This window comes from Helicoverpa zea, chromosome 17 (genome assembly GCF_022581195.2).
Source record: "Helicoverpa zea isolate HzStark_Cry1AcR chromosome 17, ilHelZeax1.1, whole genome shotgun sequence".
Classification (NCBI taxonomy): domain Eukaryota; kingdom Metazoa; phylum Arthropoda; class Insecta; order Lepidoptera; family Noctuidae; genus Helicoverpa; species Helicoverpa zea.
In genome coordinates this window covers 7,146,852-7,165,426 of record NC_061468.1, presented here as the reverse complement: position 1 = coordinate 7,165,426, position 18,575 = coordinate 7,146,852, and the positions used below count along the sequence as shown (strand labels likewise).

The 18,575-nt window shown below is 36.6% G+C and overlaps 1 protein-coding gene across 1 annotated transcript in view; it reads left to right on the top strand.

Moving 5' to 3' along the window:
- Positions 1–18,575, top strand: part of LOC124638066 (G-protein coupled receptor dmsr-1-like) — a 135,424-nt gene that overhangs the window by 68,133 nt on the left and 48,716 nt on the right. The window contains exons 2-3 of the mRNA XM_047174878.1: positions 9,919–10,305; positions 17,231–17,389. Coding sequence (XP_047030834.1) covers positions 9,988–10,305; positions 17,231–17,389 — 477 coding nt within the window. The 5' untranslated portion in view covers positions 9,919–9,987. The remainder of the gene's footprint in view (positions 1–9,918; positions 10,306–17,230; positions 17,390–18,575) is intronic.

Here is an 18,575-nt window from a genome sequence, read left to right as displayed (position 1 = left end):
GATCGCAAATACACTGTTCACGATTACGAACAGTCTCAGTAAGACCCGAGCCAAGTCTAAAAACCCTAAAAAACACCTTTTATATAAAACTACGTTTGATGTCATTTAATCACAAAGACAGAATTGTTCTCTGTTGCAAATCCTATCCACCTATATCCTATCCTAATCCAGAATGCATTGCAGGTGTGCATTGCACAAAAACCAATGGTATCCTATTCGAGAAGTCAAAAGACTTGACCTGCTAACGTCAGCTTCTGCGCTAAGCAAGTGTTCTTAATAGTACCATCAGAATTACATTCATCGTTGAATGAGGTGATTAAATTTTCAGAAACCACAATAACAGTAGGAGCCAAAGCGTATGATCGCTTCATAGAGCTCTGATTGGCCCCAGGTGACCAAGTCAGGTCTGATTTGTTTGTTCATCAGATCTTTGAAAGTGTTTCGGTGGATACTTACTGTCGTCCTGTTTACGTGTGACACAAAATATGGTATATAAACGTCCTCCGCAAGAGCGAAATTTTCCCGGTGTGCGGTAGTGACGCACAGTATACAACACTTATGTTTCTTTTGATTTGCTGGCTCCACCAAGAAATGGCAAATAGCGAGCGTACATTTTGAAAATCTTGGCAAAACTGCAGGTTTCAAGTACGAACACATGAAGTGGACTCGCACAGATACGTACATTTTGCCTATTCGTGAACTAATGCAAACATTTCGGTGGAGTCCCGGCTTAGGCCACCACACGTGTGAGTAGCGCGGGCGCCGCGCATGCGTCGCGAGCGCGTTGCGTGAGCGTCGCGTTTTGCTGCCCTGCGGCACTTGCAGCGCGCTCGCGGCGCGCACGCGCCGCTCTCCTTGACGTTTAACTGCTAAGGCGTTTAGCGGGCGGCGCGGCGGGGATAGCGGGCGAAGGGGTAAGAACGCAACTCGAGCGCCGCGTGCTCGCCGCGAGCGCGTCGCTTGCACTCTTCACACATGCCGCAGGGCAGCAAAACGCGACGTTCACGCAGCGCGCTCGCGACGCCCGCGCTACTCACACGCCCGAGGATCACGCACGCCTAATGTGGGGTCAGCCTTACCATAGTGAGTAAGTGCACAGAAAATCCCCGTCATACAAGTGTTTCTCCCCAGTAGTGAAACTATCCTACCCTATGCGCCTGCTGATGATGATGACTCATTTTATCATCCATCCAGCTATTCCCCAACTATGTTGGTGTTGGCTTCCAGTCACCGAATCTGTTTGAGTACCAATATTTTGCTTGGAGCGACTACCTATCTACCTATCTTCAATCCAGTCAACTACACAAGACGATATCCATGGTAAGACTGACAGACTTTCTGGCTTCTGATTAGTCGCAGCAGCTGCAGAAAATGTACAAATGACAGCTTTGTCAGACTCAAAGCATATAGACATAGATTATAGCTGTTTCCTGTGAAAATTACTTACGCACCATACGTAATAATTTTCCAAATTGGCTGACTAGATCCAGAGATATTCACAACGTCACAAACTTTACTTCTTTTGTTTAGATAAATGGTCACATCCACAACACAACCTTGATCAATGAATCTATGCGACTGCTAAGTGCTAATCATAATTATACTGTCACGTGAAAGAATGCACCTACGGGATAAGTAGTATTTTGACTATTCTATATTGCCCACGCAGACGAAGTTGCGGGCAACAGCTAGTATACAAATAAACATGTAAGTACCATTTAAGCGAATTCCTGAGAATTATTTCCTAATACAAAACAATTCTTCTTAAAAACAATACTTCTCTTGTACAAGTTGAATTATGTCATAAAATTCTTATTGTATAATAACTAGCTGTTGCCCGCAACTTCGTCTGCGTGGGCAATATAGAATAGTCAAAATACTACTTATCCCGTAGGTGCATTCTTTCACGTGACAGTATAATTATGATTAGCACTTAGCAGTCGCATAGATTCATTGATCAAGGTTGTGTTGTGGATGTGACCATTTATCTAAACAAAAGAAGTAAAGTTTGTGACGTTGTGAATATCTCTGGATCTAGTCAGCCAATTTGGAAAATTATTACGTATGGTGCGTAAGTAATTTTCACAGGAAACAGCTATAATCTATGTCTATATGCTTTGAGTCTGACAAAGCTGTCATTTGTACATTTTCTGCAGCTGCTGCGACTAATCAGAAGCCAGAAAGTCTGTCAGTCTTACCATGGATATCGTCTTGTGTAGTTGACTGGATTGAAGATAGGTAGATAGGTAGTCGCTCCAAGCAAAATATTGGTACTCAAACAGATTCGGTGACTGGAAGCCAACACCAACATAGTTGGGGAATAGCTGGATGGATGATAAAATGAGTCATCATCATCAGCAGGCGCATAGGGTAGGATAGTTTCACTACTGGGGAGAAACACTTGTATGACGGGGATTTTCTGTGCACTTACTCACTATGGTAAGGCTGACCCCACATTAGGCGTGCGTGATCCTCGGGCGTGTGAGTAGCGCGGGCGTCGCGAGCGCGCTGCGTGAACGTCGCGTTTTGCTGCCCTGCGGCATGTGTGAAGAGTGCAAGCGACGCGCTCGCGGCGAGCACGCGGCGCTCGAGTTGCGTTCTTACCCCTTCGCCCGCTATCCCCGCCGCGCCGCCCGCTAAACGCCTTAGCAGTTAAACGTCAAGGAGAGCGGCGCGTGCGCGCCGCGAGCGCGCTGCAAGTGCCGCAGGGCAGCAAAACGCGACGCTCACGCAACGCGCTCGCGACGCATGCGCGGCGCCCGCGCTACTCACACGTGTGGTGGCCTAAGCCGGGACTCCACCGAAATGTTTGCATTAGTTCACGAATAGGCAAAATGTACGTATCTGTGCGAGTCCACTTCATGTGTTCGTACTTGAAACCTGCAGTTTTGCCAAGATTTTCAAAATGTACGCTCGCTATTTGCCATTTCTTGGTGGAGCCAGCAAATCAAAAGAAACATAAGTGTTGTATACTGTGCGTCACTACCGCACACCGGGAAAATTTCGCTCTTGCGGAGGACGTTTATATACCATATTTTGTGTCACACGTAAACAGGACGACAGTAAGTATCCACCGAAACACTTTCAAAGATCTGATGAACAAACAAATCAGACCTGACTTGGTCACCTGGGGCCAATCAGAGCTCTATGAAGCGATCATACGCTTTGGCTCCTACTGTTATTGTGGTTTCTGAAAATTTAATCACCTCATTCAACGATGAATGTAATTCTGATGGTACTATTAAGAACACTTGCTTAGCGCAGAAGCTGACGTTAGCAGGTCAAGTCTTTTGACTTCTCGAATAGGATACCATTGGTTTTTGTGCAATGCACACCTGCAATGCATTCTGGATTAGGATAGGATATAGGTGGATAGGATTTGCAACAGAGAACAATTCTGTCTTTGTGATTAAATGACATCAAACGTAGTTTTATATAAAAGGTGTTTTTTAGGGTTTTTAGACTTGGCTCGGGTCTTACTGAGACTGTTCGTAATCGTGAACAGTGTATTTGCGATCAGAAGTTGAAAGTAAACATGTCTTTGGTATGCGGCGCGTAATTTGTACGTTTTCAGACGCATAAAGCATTTTACGTGTGTATGGTATTAAATCGAGAAAGCTCCCATTCTTATCTGCACTTTGTATCTGGGCTTGTTTTTAAAGCTACAGAATCCTACATTACCTACCTCACGCTTAGCAGCGCTTGCGAGAGATAGATCCTCATTTCTTCTAGGATTAAGTTTACATATTTTGCATCAGAAAAAATAATTAAGGTCTACTTAATACAACCCCAGCGGGGCCCAGCAGGGCCAAGGCCTGCCGGGGCTGCGGGTTGTTCGAAAGAGATACCGCGGCCCTGGTACACAAAAGGCCTATGACGGAACACGACGGTTTTTAGTCAGTAAGAGTCTGACACTCCCTCACCGCTGCTAACCCACAGCCGGAGGGGTCATTTGATGATTTTTGACGTCGGAAAAAAAGGTCTACTTAATACTACTCACTCAAAGTAATTTGTTTTAAGGTCACCACATTAGTGGAAGATAAGCTAAACTATGTTTATGAAAAAATCCTGATATGAACTCCATCTGTAACTTTAAATGATAATTAATTGTTCCACTAAAGTCATCATTTTTGACATTATGTTCAAAAAATAATTTAGATGGCACCGTTTTAAATTTGGCCGAGAACTATTTATTTTCCTTTCATCAAGGTAATAATATAGTTGGATTTTGATGTGGCACGGCAAACTGACAAACACTATTGAAATGTCTATCGAAAAATTACACTTCGTGTTAAAATATGGTGAATTACGGAAAATACACAACTCCATCTGTTGAAATAATAATCCTCTATAAAGAATGTATTGTCATTTACCACCTCGCTCCTTTGACAAATTGATGGTGTATTTTATTTACCACAGATGGAGCTACTTTAACCTTGGCTAAACAAAATTTTCATTTTTTTTTTTCTTCCGAAGTTACTCATAAAGGTGTGATTTTCTGTGTAAAGATTAATAATAGGCCGATCAACTAATATAAGTACAACATTCAAATGTACAGTTTTGACAAATAGATTGCGTGTCGTAATATTTTACATCTTGAATTCACAAAATTAATCATATCTTTTGATAGAGTGAATCGATTTCGATGAAACAAAAACTAAGTAATACCCCAAGTTACGTAGAATTTTTGTATATAAGCATTGTCTGCATTTAATTCGTAGATTTTACGTGAATCCCGAACAAACAAACAGATAAACAGACAAACAGACAAAAATGACAAAAATGATGGAAATGGGTTCTGTTAGTTATCCTTTAACATGCTGGCTATTTTTTTTGTCAATTTCTTCAATGTACAAAAATTACTTTTCTACAGATTTATTATATGTATAGATAGATTCTTGAAATTATATTTGGCTAAAATAAAAGTACTTCAACTAAGGAGCTACTTATACTTAACGAATGTTTAATTTTCATTATAATTGAATTTGGTGTCCGCTTTCATACTTTCTAAGTATGACCGAGTAGGTGAAGGAAAATGTCAAACATCTTGAGGACTTTATAGTCTGAAATCGAAAATGCTTGAATACTTTCTGGAACTGAATTCTTAGCCCATATTTTTTAGAAAAAGTGACTATTTTGTCTGATCAAACTTTAAACTCGTAAGTTTCCAAACTTTTGAACTAAACGTTATGTACACAACTGTGTTACTTTATCGTCAAACTGGCGCCCAACTGGGACTAAAGTCAAATATTCGAAATATTCATACATTTCTCACTTGGAACGCGTTATTGGTTCGACACATGCAGTTGCAGAGTTGACAGAACTAACTTATTGCACTCATGCCTTCCAAGTGCTCTCATGCGAAGTTTGATAAATGAGGCATGGACTTCGACATGTCTATATTTCTATACGTATAATAAATCTATACTAGTTTTTTTTTTTTTTTTTTTTTTTTTTTTTTTTTTTTTTCTATTTAGAATTTTTTGTATTTTAGTTTTGTCGATTTTTATTTTTATTTAGAGTTTGGGTAGAATTTTAACTTAAAAATGTGTAATATTATAAGTTTTTAATATAATTAAGTTAAATTGTCAACGTCAACAAATACTTTGCATGCCGTAAGGCGAAATGTATTGAGACAATATAAATTAATTTACCACCATATCTGTAACATACATTTTCAGCAAATAAACGATTTCTATTTCTATTTCTATTTCTAGTATAATGAGGAGGAAACATTTTGTTTATTTGTTTGTACTATGAAGCCGCTACTACTAAGTCGATTTGATTAATTCTTTCACTGGTAGAAAGCTACACCTTTTCCGAGCAACATTGGCTATATTTTACCATTCGTTATTATAGTTCTCAGTGGATGCGGGCGAAACCGCGGGAAAACGGCTTGTGTTTTATATAGAACATAGATATAGGTATTACGTCTTGTTGACTTTCTAGTGGTAATGTTTGTATGTCTAGGATTTTAGGGCTGGTTCTAGTTAGGGCTGCCATCCGTCCGGGTTTCCCCGGATTTGTCGTCGTTTGGAGGCCGTCCGGGGGCCGTCCGGGCGGGGTTTCAAGAAGTGTCCGGGGAAAACCCGGACACTTTTCATGTAAGAAAGCACCTCATTGAATTTAAGTATATGTTAATAGTAAAGGGATTACAAATTAGGTTCGGGGGAAAAATGCGATTTACGCTAAATGTCCGGGTTTTTTAAATGTTTGTCCGGGTTTGGCGAAATTCGAGATGGCAGCCCTAGTTCTAGTATACTGTCAATATGGGAAAGATTAACGAATGTCTGAGCTTTATATGAATTTTCTAGGAAATAGTCGGAGAGTAAACGTGTTACTTGCTTAGACGTAGATGAGACTCAAACATTACTGGCAAAATGTGAGTGTTTTCTCAAAATATTTGCACAATGTTTATAAACGTGGAATTTGTCTAGCACTACAACTGTATGTACCAACTCTTGTACCACATTTTATGCAAATAAATGAAATTATTAGAGGTAAAGAGCGCCTTACAAATAAGTTAATATTGTTTTATCATGAAATTTTACATAGGATCCAACTGAGCCTTTCACAAAAATGTTCAAAATTCATCAAAATGGTATACAGAGCTGATTTACCATTTCACGGTGAAAATGCCACGTTATTTTTAGCTTTGTCAGTTCATTGAGGCTAGTGGGTAACCTCCTACGCTAAGGAGTGTCCACTGTATATACCTCGTATCATTAGTGTATCTTGTGTCATATACCCAATTGCGTAGATACGTAGTTTCCCCAACATGGAGAACAAAATGACTAGCGGAGGTGCCATAACGGAAAATCGCCTCAGAAGGTAGCGCGCTAAAATGCGAGTGAGCGCGGAGCAAGGAACATTACTGTTATCGCCCTTATAGGTACGCCTTCTTTAGACCCGAACATTGTAATACCAAGAATCGTTCACAAATAATATAATCGTTCGACAAATGTCTCAAAGAACTCGAACGAGAACGAATCGTAGGTTAACTCATAACTGATCGTTTTGGTCATGCTCACCGTACGTACGTATTTGACCTAGAAGCCTGTCCTACCTGCATTATGGCATCTCCATTCATCTGTCCAAATTCCTTGTTCCTAATGCACGAAAAAGTACAAATCGGTAAAATTACACTAACCTACTTGCGATGTAAACTCACTATTTTAATTTAAAACATCTGTTTGCAAGTCCTTTAATAACATTTCCTTTATAGTTGACCTTTTCATATTCACGTGTTTCGTGTTTCATAAAGGGTCCTATTTTCAGTAGTACATTACTGTGTACTACGGTATCTCGAAAGTTAAAATACCGATGTACAGTAATCATAAAGTAAAAAAGTTCCATATTCGAATGAAGTCTACCAAAATGTCCATAACCCCGTTTTATGGCATATCGAGAACTAATCGATTGCGATTGTTCTTAATAAATAAATACTTTGCTAAAGAGGTACCTACATCCTCTGGTAGTTTTGGTAAAATAAATATTTTTGCTCTGACCCAGTTTTTATTTTCTCTAGTATTTATTTGGAGCATTTGGCACATAGATGAACTTTCTGAACATAAGAAACAATAGAAGGTTGAAATAAAAGCGTTTGTTTTATGTCTGCCTTGGTGTATTGCAGTGAAGATGTTGTAATATACATTTTGGTGGGGAGTGCTTGAAAATGAAAAGAAAATTTCCTGTAGATTGTCAAGTGTTTAAGTCAACAAAGTCATGAGAAATTACAAATTAAACTTTACCAATAATTGAGTGGTTTCTGTCGGTAATCTCTATCCTAGTTAACGTAATACTCTGGGAAATACTAGTAACATTGGCTTCTGAAATTTTGGTTAGGTTAGCAACCGAATATTAATTTCAACGTTTGGTACAGTTATTCCCAGAATTGTTCCAAACGACTGTTTAGTTGGCAAATTGTTGTTTGTAAACAAAACAATGGTTTAATTGAATTGGCGTTTAGGTTAGGAAATTGTGTATGAAACAAAATTCAATTATGGAGACTTTTAGTCTCCATAATTTGGTTTTAGGTTTCTTTAATATATTGCGTTAAATATGAGGTCACACTATCGTAACTTTCTAAATGTCGTTATTTTTCCTGCATCCTGGTGTATTTATAAGAAAAGTGTAGTAACATCAGGACACTAAGCCCAAGGTTATATATAATATTCGGCTTGTCTGCCTTCAGCCTTATCAATCAAGAGGCGGAAACAGAGTATGCAGACAGTTGCTACATGATTAATCGTGAACAATATTATGACATAAAGGAACTTAGACATTCTATTCAGTATCTAGAAGTTCTTTTCAGTATCTATTTTAACCGCATGTGAATAAGTAATCACTGTAAATTACTTATGTATGACAATTGTATCACTATGTTATCATTCCGACATGTGCATTATGTCAATCTCGATATAATGTATACCTAAAATTATTTTGTTGCTATAAGAGTTGGTATTTTCATAAAAATATAATATTTCATAAGCTATGTTGCGACAGGGAACAAAATACTCCCACAGGCTAAGTGAATATTTCACTAAAACTATGTACTGGATTTAGGAAACTTTTATCACTCGAGCCAACGAGATATTTATGAGCCAAAAGCCACAGGTGGCTACTAAAAACTTCGTAAACACAAAAATGCGGTAACCAGCAGATTTTAAAAATTCAATTTAAAATTTTCAAACTTGTACTTTGGTATTCATTTTATGAGGTAAATATTCTCTGGATAGGTCTTGGCCTTGCTTTATCGGACTTATTTTGTAAGTGATTCAAGTGACCTATTTTCTATTTTTAACACGCTTATATTTTATTTCATCGTCGTTGTTTTAGATGGAAGACATTCACTATTGGCAAATCCTCCCCAAGGTTCGTAGTTGTTTTTAGTTGATTCCTAATTATAGTTTAGTTTTACTTGTAGAATACATTGAGTGACAATAAAAAGTAAACAAACATTGCACTATTCCCATACACATGGTATGGGAATAGTGCAATGTTTGTTTACTTTTTCTAACAAACTTTTATTTATATCATAACAAAAGACGAGCGATGAAGCGTGAAACTTAATTCGCGTAGGTACACCATGTTCCCCATTCTCGTGGCTTACGCCAAATATTTTTGGCAGATCTTTTTCCGTCGCGTCTGTTTTATCTAGAGAACCACTCACGTTTATAGCTGACGTAATAAAAATCTTTTTTAGCCGGCATTAGTTCTCTTAGCCGCTATTTTTGCTCTAAAGAACTATTCTAAGTTCTCGTAAAGAATTTGAAATTAGGAACCCTATTTTTGAAGCATGAAAAGATGGGTCATAATAAGTTTTATTGGGTCATAATAAAATTACGTTTTGGAACATAATATTACGTTTTTATCTGTCTGATACGGAGTCTAAATAAGTTATTAAACTCCAACAACTTTGATAGTTTTCAATGTAATTAATGTTATTTGGTAATAGGTACATTCATTTTACTATTATTTGGTGGAATGGAGGGTAATATAATCTGGCAACCAATAACAAAACCATTCTGAATCTCCGTAGAATTTATTGGCCAACAAACAATAACGAGCAAATGAAGAAATTCAGCCATAAACTTGTTCTAAAGTAGTAAAAGTCATCTAAGCCGACCGAGGTAAAACTGTAACGTAGACTTTACAGCCATTAGATAACTTTCCAAGACCACGTTATTGCTATCGTGGACCCAGGTACAAAAGCTCGGAATTTATATCCATTTCACGAAAAGAATCATAATATGCGCCGATTTATTACCGTTTCTTAATATCCTCCCTTTAAAAAAGTAGGCACCATAAAAGATAATTCACAAATGAAATATACTTCACAGGAACGCAAATCAAATAAAAATGTCGCCTCCTATTGCCATCTCAACAAATATTCAAAACGTTAAATGTTTGTTGCAGGAAAAACAAAATCAAATCAACGAAAGGAAAGCAACGAACTATGAATTTGCTTCGGATAATGACAGAAAAATGAGTGGAGATGACACTTCAAACATAACACAGACGCTGACGAATTTATTTGAAGAGATGTTACTTGAAACAGAGATGACTGGTGAGAACAGAACTAATGTGGACTTCTCCCAGTTTCTATCAGCTTTGAGGGAGCAGACGACCAAGAACAGTTCCCATGAGTCTCTGGAGTTCGGAGCTCTGGTGAAGCTGGTGGATGGTTGGAGGACCCGGCTTAACCTGACGAGAACTAGTGAACCGGCTTGCACCTACTGTGAGGGGAACTTCAGAGATGTGATCTTGGCTTATAACAGTATACATGGATATTTGAGCCTCATTGTAAGTATTTTATAATATAGCTTTTTATGAAAATGGTACTTGGAGGTTTCATAATAGAGTGCTTCTACTTTTATTTCATTTACACTAATTAACAGTATTTTTAAGTACAGTTCCGGCGATCAAAGAAAAGTATTAAGAATTACGAGAACCTTTTAAAAATATAATTAGGCATATTAGACACAGAATAAATAATAATTTTAATGTACCAAAGTAAACACATTCCAGGTGTTATTTAGGTTTTTTCACATATTTCTGCGGCTACAATCTTCAATAGTGATCTTGGCCGTAAGAGGGTAGCAAACATATTGTAGGATCAAGGAAATATTATTTGACCCACAATGTGGCGAGGGAGAAAATCCTATTATTTACTTAGTAGCATCCCAAGTAGCATTCGGGGTTCTATATAAGATGTCTAGTCGTTCACATGTACTCTACAAGCTGTGTATGTCAGCTGTACATGAGCTGTATAGCTTGATATAATGCTTTTATTGAACCAGTTTGGGCACAAATTAGACAGCCTTAAGTTCACTATGGCTGTACATTAGAAGTATAATAGCATTATAATAGCAGTTTAAGTAGTAACATCGGACTTAAGGCTGACTTACGGCACTATATGGAACGCAGTGTGAACCATTCAACGTGCATGAGTGTAATAAAGAGTAATAAGTGGCTAAATACACAGCCTTCACAGTTAAAATCGGACAAAAGTACTCCAGTAAGCTACCTTAAATTCACTTGTGTCCTAAATTATTTCCACATTTTCATATATTATAGTTTGACAATTGTAAGGAGTGCATGGATTCGGGGCAAACTAACTCCGGCGGATTATTATTTTAAAATAACATGCGGTAGTACCTGTTTTATATACTATATCATGTTAATGCCATGGGAATGCAACTTTATCGTGAAATGTATACATATTGACAATTAAAATTTTCACGCGCCTCTGTAAAAACGCTTTATTCATTTTGAAATATTTAAAACTGGCTGAGAGGAAAATTTACATCTTCAGTTTTTGATATTTTATTGGCATTATAATTATACTACGGTAATTAATTTTAACATGAAACCAAAACTCATTCGCTCTATCTGCGTATTTTGTGATAAATCTGCATTAATCTTGTAGATTTATTTGGTAAATATTTTAGGTTACGTAGAACAAAATGGTGGAAATGAAATACGGCTATGTGAACTGTTATATAGCCCTTCTAACAGCCTACAGTCCACATGTGAATGATTTAAACACCTCTGTACAGATAGTAAAAAAAAGGTTATTTTAAGTATCACAAACAAGTCCTAATACAGCTACTGGCTGTATAACAGTCTAAGACAAGTAGACATAACAGCCTTTGGCTTTATAAATGACCAGAAGTGTTCTGTTAAAATGCTAGCTCTATAACATCGAACAAGTAGGCCGTTAAACAGCGGTTGCCGTATCTCTACCCTACTATAATGCTCTTAGTCAGAAAGCTGACTAAAGGATAGTTGTTAGAGTAATATAACACCCATAACCGTATAAAAGTATTACTCTACACTCCTGTAAGTCCCTTAGACAGGCATAGGTGTAATTAATTACAATAATGCAGCTAATACATCACGAGTGAACTGTAGTAATGCTTTAAGTTCACCTGTGAACTAAATGTGTACTCTTAAATGGAACAAAATGCTACTTGGGATTAGTCGGCTCGAAACCTAGGTGTTTGAGAGCAAACAAAAATGACAATGATATCATTTCTATATTTAATACTAAGTAGCAAAATGGGACAATGGTTGTGTAAGTGTTGGATAAAATCCATCATAAGAATACTATGTTTATTTAAATTATTATGATGATCTTACAATCTTTTAACAAAATGATAAATTACATAAAAGCGTGTGTTGGAAATCTTTTAAATATTGTAAGTGGAGTATTGCGCTGAAAATAATTTAAGTGCTCCGTTTATTAATTTAAATCATAATAACTACATACCTGCTTCATTTTTATAAATCTGCTAATTATATTCAAACTCTTCAGAAGCGACTCCTTTTAAACATTTAAATAATTGATTGCACCATTCAATAAAGGTAGTTCCCGGTAACACCAATTTAACCAGCAACACCAAATTGGAATTACAAACACGTTTCAATTAAGCGAAAAAGAAGCCTCTAATAAAATCTAAGGTTACCAAAAAAGGTCGTAAACGCGTTTTTTCTAGACTCATTGGTCATTTGATTTATGAGGTGAGAGCTAAGTTATTGCTTAGGATAGGCCCGTAGTAATTCGGAATCAGGTCAAATTGCTGTCTAATCCACATCGTCAAAATATTGTTATGTTAGTCTAGTAAGTATTTTATTATCAGTCTCATTATTGGACTTTAATATAGGTTAGTTACTACTATTTTAAGTTTAAAATTAAGAAAAATAAAAGAAGATTGTCGTTGTGTCGTGTTCCCCACTCAAAATAAAATTAGGATAACGGCAAGAGGATGATTGTGTTTTGTTACCTTATAAACAAGGTAGGTAAAGTTGACAACTTAAACTGATTATTAACTAAATTTCTATGCAACTTCCGTCTATTACAGTTGCATGGATAAAATAATGTCATTAACCCCAAAATATGTGAACCCGAAAACAACACTGTATCACAAAATAAACGACCAAAAACTTCCACAGCATACAAGAGTGTTATGAATACCATTAATCTGTCCATTAACAGACATTATCGGGCTATTTGGCTTGATCATCACGCCATAATGATTGTCAAACATAGCCCAGGGTATCAAGTTTCCCATAATTAAGGTCACGAAAAACATGTATGGATTTTAAGGGTATTTAAACACACTGCAGACTTTCAGTCGGCCGACAGTTTGTTTGGGCTCATAAATCAGTATGAAGATGAATGTTAGCACATTACAAAGATCAGGTGTTAAGCCGGTATCAGAAAGACTGAAAATTTGCTGGCTGTCTAGCCTTTTACCAACTATATATTGGTGGGCTTTGAGTCAAAGTGGATGCAGCTGAGTTGGTACCAGTGTTTTACAAGGAATGACTACCTATCTGACCTACTCAACAACCCGGCCAACCCAGTACCTGGTTAAGACTGGTTGTCAGACTTACTGGCTTCTGACTACCCGTAACGACTGCCAAATATGTTCCAAGGACAGCCGATTGATTAGAATCAAGATTTTTTTTTTGTCTATTATCGGGTCAACTATCGGCCGACTGTTTAGTCTTCAGTATGCGGGTATTCTAACAGTCCAATGTACAATTTGATGGATTTCATCTGAGAGCTCTGGTTCGAAAACAAAAATTGTTTTCGCAGTTTTGTGCGTGTTTACGTTACGTACTACGTTACGAATGTTTGATTTACGGGATGATAAACATTGTGTTAATTTATTTTATCGTATGCGTAATCTAGATGGAGTGTGTATTCTTGTGTACACGGGTAATGCTAAGAGAATAGTAGGGAGTTCTCGTGGCTTGTAGTCTGGTTTGGTTTGCGTATTAAAAACTAGTTTTTGCTGCGGTTTTGTCAGGGTCCTGAAGGAACTACTTCCAGCACATAGGTAAAAAGTAGCTCGTATTTTATTCTGATGTAAGTATAAGCTACATTATATAGTACCAAGTTTTATCAAAATCTATCCAGTGGTTTTTGTGTGAAAGGGGAACAAATATTCATACCACATATATACAAAAACTACATACACATACATAAAAACTTCCGCTTTTATAATATTAGTAAGATTACGTTCGTATTTTGACAAATATATCTAATAATACAAGGTGTTGATTTGCATTTGTGCCATAGTTCAGGAGGAGGACATACAATACGTAAATAATCGATTGGAATTACAGTAGATGGGAAATAACTAATATGCACTGCTTTTTTTGTCATTGTAATGTCGTGGTATTTCAGAAGTAATCCAATTTTATGAATGAAATTTATGAGTGATCGTTGCGTATGCTTTGTGTTTGCGTTTGTGTGAGGGTGCAGCACGGTTTTAAGGCCAGTAACATACGCGCCAAGTTTAAATACGGCTAGATGACATTTACGGAATTACGAAAAAAAATTAAAGAAAAAAAATTACGTACCAATTTTTTTATTGATTTGGGTCGAGAATCATTAGCATAATTACCTTGAATATGGCACGGATGCAAATCAACAGCTTGTATACGAGAATAATGGGAAAATCGTTTCAATTGCTATTCTTCAAACTTTCCATCGACAGATTCTACGTACACCTATTAAGTAATAAATAACAGCGGAACATAGATAATCACTTGGTAACCAACCAATCGTAATTTGAATACCTATAAAACAAAACTGATTGGATTCTAAGAGCTATTATATCGGAATACGTATTACGCAGTTAAGATTAGATACATAGCAAGGATTCAGTGAAATATATTGATTTTATCTCGTATTGTCATTAAGGGGATCGTGACTCGTTTTGTTTGCTCTGAAAGCCCATTTGTCATAATTGACAATTCGGTCCAGTCTGTAGTTCCCGGAATTGCTTCTACGTATGTAGTATATATGTATAATATTCAAATCAAATTCAAATCATTTGTTGGAACAGAGGACAGACATTTGTAATAGGGGTGAAAACAGAATAGTTAATTGATCTTCCTAACAATGGACTACCTAACATTTTTTAAATCGGTTCTGTTAGTTTTGGCAGCCTTAAGGGTACAAACAAAGAAAAACATGCTTCCAGTTTATTATATTTTAAGTACTAGCTTCCGTGCGCGGCATCGCCCACGTAGTGTGTTGATAAACATTAGCCTATGTGTGTGTGATCCAGGGTATCGCACCTATCCACATACTAAATTTTAAACTATCTATATATGTTGATCCATCTTGTATGTAAGATCCATAACAAACACCAGTTTTAAGTGCCTTCTTTTAGTTTATTACTGCAGTTTACCACGTCCTGAGAGATTTTTCCCACACATGGATGAATTGCCTATCCATACAAGCTTTAATATTAATTGGATGAATAAAATTATAATCTGATTTCTGCGAATAATTTTATTTCGGTAAGTAATGTTAAAAATATTATAATTTAATAATGTTTAATTTAATATTTTGTGTTATGTGTAATTAAATAGATTTTATTTGTATTATCTCGATTGTTGTAATTTTAATTTTTAATGATTGAATAATTAATTTTATTGTATTGTCTGAAATAACACTTCTGTATGTGTATGACACTGTAATATTTATTTTTCATTTTATGTCAATGTAGTATGTACCAGTGTCTACTCGAAATTTGCATACCGATTGAGCGGTGAGATATGCATGTACGTTATGTAATTTACCAAAACACCTGTACCTAATACCGTGTCTCTGCAAATAAAGATTCTTATTCTTATTCTTATTCTTAAGAGGAGAAACGTACGAATCTTAGAATCATCCTCCGAGCCTTTTCCCAATCATGTTGGGGTCGGCTTCCAGTCTAACCGAATTCAGCTGAGTACCAGTGCTTTACAAGAAGCGACTGCCTATCTGACCTCCTCAACCCAGTTACCCGGGCAACCCGATACCCCTTGGTTAGACTGGTGTCAGACTTACTGGCTTCTGACTACCCGTAACGACTGCCAAGGATGTTCAATGACAGCCGGGACCTACAGTTTAACGTGCCATCCGAAACACAGTCAATGGTGTCTAAGATATACTTAAAAAGTACATACAAACTTAGAAAAGTTGCATTGGTACTTGCCTGACCTGGGATCGAACCCGCGCCCTCATACTTGAGAGGTTGGTCCTTTACCCACTAGGCCACCACGACACTCGTACGACTCTTACGTACGATTCTTAGAAAATAGAAAAAAACTATGTTGACCTTTGCGTAGTTTGTAGCTTTCCTGTTACCTAGCTAGTTGTACCATTTGTACCAATTAATTATTTAAATGTCATGACGTCAGTAGGACTGTTTAATTAAGAGGTACCTATCGCCTAAAATAGATAGGTACCGTTATTTACGTAAATCATCAACTGTAAAGTTAAGTAATCAAGCAAACTGAAACATACTTCAAGTTTAATAACTTAAACTCACTTATAAAGAAACAGGTTGTAACTTACCTGTTTATTTATAAGTGAGTCAATAGGATTGTATTGAAATATTATACCTGCACTGATCGGTACCTACCCGTACAGGTTTGTCTGTACCGGAAACCTGTTTCTTTATGTAAGCACCCAAAATCATGAAGTATACAACGTACCAAGAAGTTCACTGTTTTGAGTTTGCATTGCACCACTAAAACCGCAGATACGAATTAGACAAAAGTTGACTGGAGCTAACTTTTCAAATGATTCGAGTTTCTTCACGAAAGTTACACATAATTCTTTTCATTTTATTTTCCAGTATAGATGGTTCCGCCTAATCTCCTAAATGTGCTGCAAACGCATTTGGGAGTGCCAAAAGTACATTTGGTTGGGAATAGGTTTATGCGCCAACTTTTGTTATCTAATGGACCCATAAGTTACCGACCACGAGTATAACTTCTGCAGCTAATGGCCTTTTTCCTAACATTTTTAAAAGGTCTTGTTTTGAGCTCGGAAGCTATATACATACCTATTTGATATACCTAATTTTCTGAAACTTTGCTTTGATATTTTTTAACTTGGAAAATTGAAATTTAATTTTTATTATAATGTAGTACGAGGAAAGACCCAGAGGGGGAAAGAAAAGTAACCTAACACTACTTAATGAGTTTGAAATAAGTAGTTCCATAGAGCGAACTTTAATAATAAGTTATCACGACAGAACATTAATTTGGTAACAGAATATTTTACTTGAAGGTTCCTAGAAAATTCTCTTCAAAAAACCAACGTATCCCAGTATCCCACACACCACCCACAAATATATTGAAAGTAGACACGTAAATAACTATATTTCTATTTCAATTTTTTCACTGCTTAAACTAGCTACAATTTTTCCAGGTATGTTTCTTCGGCAGCCTAGCGAATGCCTTGAACGTGGCAGTGCTGACGAGACGAGACCTAGCCGCAGCCCCTATCAACCGTCTGCTGAAGTGGCTGGCAGTGGCTGATGTATTCGTCATGCTGGAGTACGTGCCCTTCGCTATATATAAGTACCTGGTAAGTCATTATGATGTGCCAATATGGAATTGTGCAATTACATCTTGATAGGAATATGTTTCGAACAGAAGTGGTAATACCCCAATAAGCATAGGCCTGCCTTGCAATCAATACAAGACGTATACATATTTAGTTCGTAAGCTTTCAAAATTTGGGCAAAAACTTGACCTTTAAATATGTAAAAAGGCAAATTAAAGTTTGTACAAATATGAAAGCAACTAGAAAACAAAAATAAAAATGACAACTGGAATAACCTTTATATTTATTAAATTAATGGATCAACGGCCATCTATCTTTTTGAAGAGATCTACAAACTTATGACTACTGCCGGCTTACCTGATACTTTTTTCGTTGTTTTTAAATCCCGAAATATTACAAAGTATTTTTTTTACAAGTAATATAAAGCGACAATAAAGTCGTTGAAGAATTTATATAAAAAATCTCGATTGAAAATAAAAGCGTCTAATTTATTCAAACTCAAGCTGAAGCCATGTATGTTGTTAGAGAAATATTATTAAGTACTTACACAATAATGAAATTCATGAAAGTACATTTTCATCTGAGTCTTGAAAAGCCTTGTGATGAAATTACCTTCATAATAACAGAGCGCCTTTCTAGACCTTAACAACGTCTGTCATTGTATGTTTAAAACGAAATAGTGCTTTAACTTTAATTTAATTCGCATAAGCAGAAATAAAGGCTTCATATTGCTGACATTTTCTGAGGGATTTTCTAAGGGTATTTAAAAACTTCTCCGATCCGCTTTAGAACGCTTTTACACTGTACCAGTGTACCAGTACCAGTGTATATATGACACGTGACACGTGTGACGTGTGTATGATGACAGGTGTACCAGTGTATATATAACATCTCGAATTTAACCTGTTTCAAGTAACAATAGTCTCACACGTGGTAGTCAATTAAAATATTTCTTAGTAAATATAATACTTTCAGAAATGTTATTTTTTGGTGTTACTCTTTTATAGCAATGACGGCGTTAAGTAATAACAACACTACTTACGTAATAAAATAATGCTTTGCGATACGTATTTAGACTACTTTCAAAAAACTAAGTTAAATCTAAACCTTTGCTAAGTTAAGTATACAGCCGAATTACTTCATGATTTATCTGACAATGTGCATCAAAAGTTTCAGTAAGAAATTCTGAACTTATGCAACAAATACC